We start from the raw sequence: 6,583 nt of genomic DNA, 5'->3' as shown, positions 1-6,583 counted from the left end.
TTTTTTTTTTTTTTGGGTCTTCCCTCTCGTCTTGGAGACATATTTGAATTTTATTTAATGTTATTTGAATCCCGCGACTCGTACATTTCTCTTTTATTATCAAATTCGAAGCTCCTAAGAATTTGCGCGCCCTTAATAGGGGGTTCTCCTTGAATCATCAGTGCTCGGTTAACAGTTAACCTTACCGAAGAGGAGGAGCCAGAGGAGGAGCCAAAGATCTGACAGGAGCCTCCGCGGCTTGTCTGTTTGTATTGTAGTGACAGTGGGACTATATAAATGCAATTTTTATTTTAACGTATCGGTACCGGTACATTCTGTCCCTCCAATTCTCCTCATATCTTTTTCTACCCTCTATTTGCTTTTTGTTATATGAATCTCAAGATCTAAACGAGATCTAAGATAAAGCCTTTGCATAGCACTTTAATATCCGCGCGTAAGTTGGAATATATATATATATATATCAAATTATTGAATTTAATATTATTGTAACTTTTTTTTCCTTTTGAGTTTCTGAATTTTCTTGTGGGGGTGGCGGCGGCGGCACACAAAATTTCCTGGAAATTTAAGGCTGTAACACGTGCACCTACTTCAGTGGCCCAAGCTCGGGAGGATTTAATGTTATTCTCTCCCTTACCTCACCACTCATTCAACTGTTAGAAGTTGACCCTCCCAGCCAATAATATGAGTTTTCCAGAACGTTTATATGTTTATTATTATTCAGTAAAGCAAAAGCAATGGGCACGCCGAAGAAAGAAGGGTTTACTACTATACAAGTCAAGGTTCATTTTAATAATAGATTTTGAATATTATGATGCGGCCCATTCCATGCCCTTCGTGGAAGTTAAGACACTTGATTAGAAAGAGCAAATGTGTGATCGTAATTTTCAAATTTTAAGGACGGATGACACCGTTTGTGTGAAACATTCTTTGCACTCACGGTATTATTTTATACGATAACATCATAAATGATTCGAAGATATGTTCCCGTTTTGAGATATGTTCTTTTTCAATTGTCAAAAATGCTCTAAGATGCACTTTAATTATGTACTTATTAACAAGACCCTTTTTTTTTTATTGTGATGGGTTCAATTTCCGCTCTAACTTGTCTAAAAGAATGGTCTAGCCGATAACAAGAAGAACGATGCTAAAGGTATAAAAACTATTTTCCGAAAATGATGTCATGAAATCTTATTTTATAATTTGATTAGACTAATTCATTTCTTTTTGTGACGTTGCTTTCTATTCCAATATTGTCCGGGTAAGAAATACGACTAGTGTCAGATATTGAGAGAGACAAAAGTGAAAGGGGGTGGGGCAAGGGTGGTTCGTACTATCTTCAAGGTACCGATCTTCAAGAATAGAAAATCATCTCATTAGAAATTATTTGTCAGCAATCCAAAAGCCGTCTGATCGCAAATTATTAAATCTCAATCGTTCATTAAGAATTCTCTCGAGTTTTCATGTGTAAACACATTCTACATTGAAACTATAATAAAGTGAACTTGGACATGTACTATCCATCACGGCGATGGTTGGCTGGAGTGGTCCGGTCTTTCTCTCACTTATTTTTGGTCTTTCTCTCTCACTTCACTTTCAGGTTTTCTCCCACTTGTTAAGAACTCAAGTAGGTTTTTGGCCTTTTGGGGAACAGAAAGATATCATCAGAGAAGCTTCCCTACTCAGAGCAGCAGCAGCCACCATGTATGTACCAATATCACGATACCCTTTGTTTCTCTTTCCTCACTTCTTCCCACCGAGCTTCTGTTTGTCTTCCTTTGGAAAATTGGGAGCTGAGGAGAATGATGTAAAACCATTAAGGATATGTGGAAAATAAGAGGTGAGTGCGTGCGGGCGTTGCTTTCATGCACTTTCCTCACCCTTGCCATGTATTTTCTCAGAACCCAAGCCAAAGCCCTCCCAGATTGGATGTCCTGATGCTTCTCAGATGTTACTTTGATCGAGATGGTGTTTACTTTATTGATCTTGGCGAAACTTGTGGTATTTATACCCCTTCGTTGGCATTTACTTCTCGGAGTGGACTAAATTCTCTCCACTTCTGTGTAAGATTCTTGCATCTGGGTTCTTTTTTCTGCAGCTACTGTTGCAAGAAAACCTAGAAAAGAGGTGTGTTTTATATGATGCAAATTAAGTCTATGCCTTTTATGAACAGATCTGTGTCTATACAAACTGTTTCTCTTCTCTCAGATCTCTTTCTTTTTGGAAGTGTTCACAGATCCATAGATCCAGACCAGCTTGGTAGTGGTTCTATTTCACTGCCCGCTCAGTTCTTTCTTTCTTTTATTTTTTCCCCATCTCAAGCCCTAAACATCAAGAAAGACAGTTCTTTCTTGAAAATGTAATCAAGATTCAACCCATTTGGTACCTCTTTTCTGGGTAGGTCTACTTCAGCTTGCCCGTTAACTTGTCCACTTAATTGGTGTCTTAAATACCAATATCGGAGAAAATGCCTCTCTCTCTCTCTCTCTCTCTCTCTCTCTCTCTCTCTCTCTCTCTCTCTCTCTCTCTCTCTCTCTCAAATGCATTTGAATAGATCAAAGATGTGTGATTTTTATGAGTATAGGTACTTCAAGTTAGACAAAGAAGCAGGTATTAATGCGCGATCCTCTCTTTTATATTTGTTCATTCATAGGGGAAGCTTAGTAGAAGTAAATCGGCCAGGAAAGACATGGACCGAGACACCGGTAACAGATTGGAATTACCTCAAGATGGCTATGAATGGAGGAAATATGGCCAAAAATTCATCAAGAACATTGGAAAATTTAGGTAATAACCAATTACTTGTCAATAATTCATGAAAACTTGATCTTTACTCTCAAAAACCGGCCTCTCAAAGGCACATCATTGAGGAAGCTGATGTTCTCTGGATGAATGAAGTTGAGGTTTTTTAAGTTGAGTGAGTACTTGTGGGAGGTGTAGGAAAACAATTGTAATATTTTACCATTGGTTTTCATTTGATTAGGAGCTACTTCAAGTGCCAAAGGGCCGGATGCAATGCGAAGAAAAGAGCTGAATGGTCAGAGACCGAGCCAGGAGATTTGCGAGTTGTGTACGAAGGGGTTCACAATCACAGCTCCTCCTTGCAAGATCAGTCCGGTTCATCACAATCCGGTGCATCCAGCACGGACGCCAACCAATATAACTTAATCAATCAAGTGTTTGGAGACAACCCGCCTTCTGATTACAGGCGTTCTGACGATTAAAATCTCAAATGAAGGTTCATCTAGTTTTGTTGCAATGAGGTGGTATTCTATATAAAACCAAATTCACCTCTTCATCTCGGATCGTCCTTTAGGTCCTTTTTCGCTGTATCCCAGGTATGTTTAGGTTTTCTGCTGCTATCTCCTGATATGGAACTTGAGTTTGCCTCTTATCTTTTGCCCTCTTCGGCTCCTCTATGTCTTGGTACCCGTGAAAAATGATATAATGCATGGAAGATTTCTCTCTTCAGCTACAAAAACACCTCCCCTTTCTAAGACTTCCTGCCCATCTTTGGCAGAACATGTATGTGTAAAGTAATGCTTTCCCTTGTCTTGTATAACTTTCCTTAGTTAAAATATAATCTCGTTTGTTTTTTCCTTTTTGCGGTTTCTTATGTCGACAGGCATCCTTTCTAAGAACACAAGCTACATACACAGTTAGAAATACAAACGAAAGAAGAAATTAAGCTGGTGACCTTCAATGAACCAACTCAAACCTCAAAAAGGTAGTCACGGGATTACAAATTTGGAAATTCATACATAGAAATCCTATGACATACTCACCAGTACAATTGCATGAGAGATAATATGCTTCCCAGAAACTAATTTCCTACAAAAACCACTCGTCAAAATGCGCTGCAACAGTAGCAGAAACAGAAGGATCAAAGTCTGCATTATGCAACCTGATAACACTTTGATGTTGAATTTAGGTATCTCTAACAGTCCTAGTGATGTTCCTCACCTTCTTGTGTCATTCAGAAGAAAGAAAGAATAACCTGAAACGTCTGTCTAGAGGGCATGTGTGCCTAAATGAGTTCAAATATCCACTTGTAAATGGAGGACGCTCCAGCCACCACCAGTGCAAAGAATGTGTCGGAGGTCGGTGTGAAGAATGCATGCATTTGACACTTATTTTGGAACCACTGCGTTTCATATGAACGCCTGACCATGTTTCATATGAACGCAGGACTACGCTTCATTATCACATGTAGAAATTAAATTGTTTTTTCCATCGGAAATGATAGAACAAATACTCGTATATATGTTAGCTGTTTAGCACTAGCTGCGTTCCCACAGAACCATTAACTATTGAGTTGTAACGGAATTCAAGTTCACATTAGTCAATTTACTGGTCGGTGGCAACAAAAAATAGAAGTGAAATCAAAATGGAACTTGATTATGTTAGCTTTTTAAGAACATTCGGGCAATATGGAAAGGACCTTGCAATCATTGTATCTAATTTCTTCGTTCGAATTTGTGTAGTAATTTATCCAACGACAAATGAAACAAATGAAAGTATTACAAAGTTTCCAAAATATGGAACTTCTTACACATAACGCAATATCGATCCAAAAGTAGTGGCATTACTACAACTCAAATTAAGGATCTTCGTTGAGCAAGACGAGGGTCTTTGCAATTGTGCTTTTTCACCTTGTCCTAACATATGTGCATTCTAACATATCGGTATAAAATATGACTAGTGAAAATGATCTCCGTCCGCTTATGACACCCCAAGTCCACATTGAATGACTAAGGTCTTGTCCTGTTTATCATTTCGTATGTTATTTTGAATACTTTTTCTCGGAACTTGACCCGTGTAGAATAGGTCAAATCGTTACAGATGGTATCAAACAGGACCCTCTTTAATAAATGTGTGATTCGAGGATGGCTAGGCCCAGGCCGATCCAACAAGAACAGGAGAGTGACCGCAGGGTGAGAGAACTCGGATAAGGTTCAACTCCTAGCAAATTTTAAGGAAGCGAATAGGCAGGAATGGATTGGATCGTGCACTAAATAATAAGAGTACCGCTTGACTGTTTAAGCCAAAACCGTCCAAGACGTTGGCAGTTTTGGTGGGGAAGTCACAAGATCTCACCAATCCAATGTAAGACTTGGGCGTACCGTCACACTTTTAATTCGAGTTTTCCTCTTTCTCTCAATATCATCAAGTCCTTTTACTGCTATCTGAAACCCTAGGACAAGCTCAGCGTGTGATGGTCAAAGACCTCGCTCCCTTCTACGAGGCTGGTACGAGGAAAGGAGGGACACGGGTCATCCTTGTAGCATGTCTTGGTGCAGGCCCATCTTGGACTAACCACGCTTAAAAGTTTTCTAAGTCGTCCTCTTTTACGTCCTGATCAACTTGTGAAGATGCTGCAGCCAATATGGATAATTTGGATTAAAGTAATCCCTCCCTGTTCTTGCTTCTTGACGTTTTGTGTGATTCCATTGGTGATCAGCTCCTCTTCTTTTCAATATGTTTGAAAAAAAACTAGCGATGTGTTGCCATGCTGAATACTTGTCGGTGCATGAATGGTTCAGTTGACAAGCAACATTAAAAGGCAAAACGAAAAACAGGTTGGAATGCCTTGGAACCTAAAGTCTTGACCCTTCGCACGTTTTAGAGGATGTTAGATAAGACAATCTTTTTTTCTTCCCCCCAAAAGCTTTTAGTTGTTAGGAAGCTACCCATCAATTGGATTGTACAATATATTTCTTAACATCTCTCGTGTGTAAGCCAGTCCCTTACCCGCACAAAATAGGATGTGAACATAATCAGGTCAACGAGAGATCGGGGAGTAGGAAAACAAACAGAATAACGAAAGTAACATATAGGATAAGATTAAGGAGTGCAAAGATTTCAACCCGAGACCAATGCTTTGAAAGCATGCTTGAAAAACCATTTTTCCGGAAACCCTAAGTTGTTATTACACGGGTCAATAATTGTACATATAACATATTGCTTAACAAAGTTAGGCTCACCTCGATAAGTGAAGTCTTGTTGGGTAGTTTGCATGCCCCGGTGGAAATTAGTCGAGTCAAGATTTGGATATCCCCGATTATCTAAAACCATGGAACCGAGATTTGATCCTCGTGACCCCGACCCATAAGCAAACACGTGCCAATAACAAAAGAATTTGGATTTTGACACATGCTTTCTTCCTTCCATTTTGGCCCAAATTTAGAATAGTTGGCGGTGATCCTGTTTAGGCTTTGGTGCAGTTAGCTGGTTATCACTAACCTCATCTCACTCCTAGTAATGGATGCTCATGGCCATTTATCACCACTCGATTCCAACTAATGCCGAGAGAGATAAGCTAAATGAGTTAATCAGTGGACATATTAATTCATTGCATTTGCATGAACCGAATATTATTGGGTATATATATATCATCATATATATCCCACGCGCAAAGAAATTGGCGAATATATGGACAAACCGGAGGAATCTTTGTGCACCAAATTGTCTAGTGCATCTACAATAGTTAGTGAACCAAGTACATAGTCGAATCATCGCCCTTGTACCTTTTGTCGCCCTGAAATGCCATCGTGCGGTACGATATAAACTTAAAAGATGTTGACTT

At 39.3% G+C, this 6,583-nt stretch overlaps 1 protein-coding gene across 1 annotated transcript; it reads left to right on the top strand.

Moving 5' to 3' along the window:
* The first annotated feature begins 1,516 nt into the window (after positions 1-1,516).
* LOC115670531 (probable WRKY transcription factor 58) lies at positions 1,517-3,597 on the top strand. The gene is made up of 4 exons (XM_056320045.1): positions 1,517-1,701; positions 1,899-2,060; positions 2,651-2,784; positions 2,981-3,597. Exons 2-4 carry the CDS (start codon positions 1,935-1,937, stop codon positions 3,219-3,221), a joined length of 501 nt encoding a protein of 166 aa, XP_056176020.1. The 5' UTR covers positions 1,517-1,701; positions 1,899-1,934; the 3' UTR covers positions 3,222-3,597.
* The last annotated feature ends 2,986 nt before the right edge of the window (positions 3,598-6,583 follow it).

The sequence above is a fragment of the Syzygium oleosum genome, unplaced genomic scaffold (assembly GCF_021117445.2).
Source record: "Syzygium oleosum isolate NSW1041296 unplaced genomic scaffold, Sole_v2.1 Sole_v2.19, whole genome shotgun sequence".
Classification (NCBI taxonomy): Eukaryota; Viridiplantae; Streptophyta; class Magnoliopsida; order Myrtales; family Myrtaceae; genus Syzygium; species Syzygium oleosum.
Note: the sequence above shows the minus strand (reverse complement) of the source record. Positions and strands in the feature narration are given on the sequence as shown.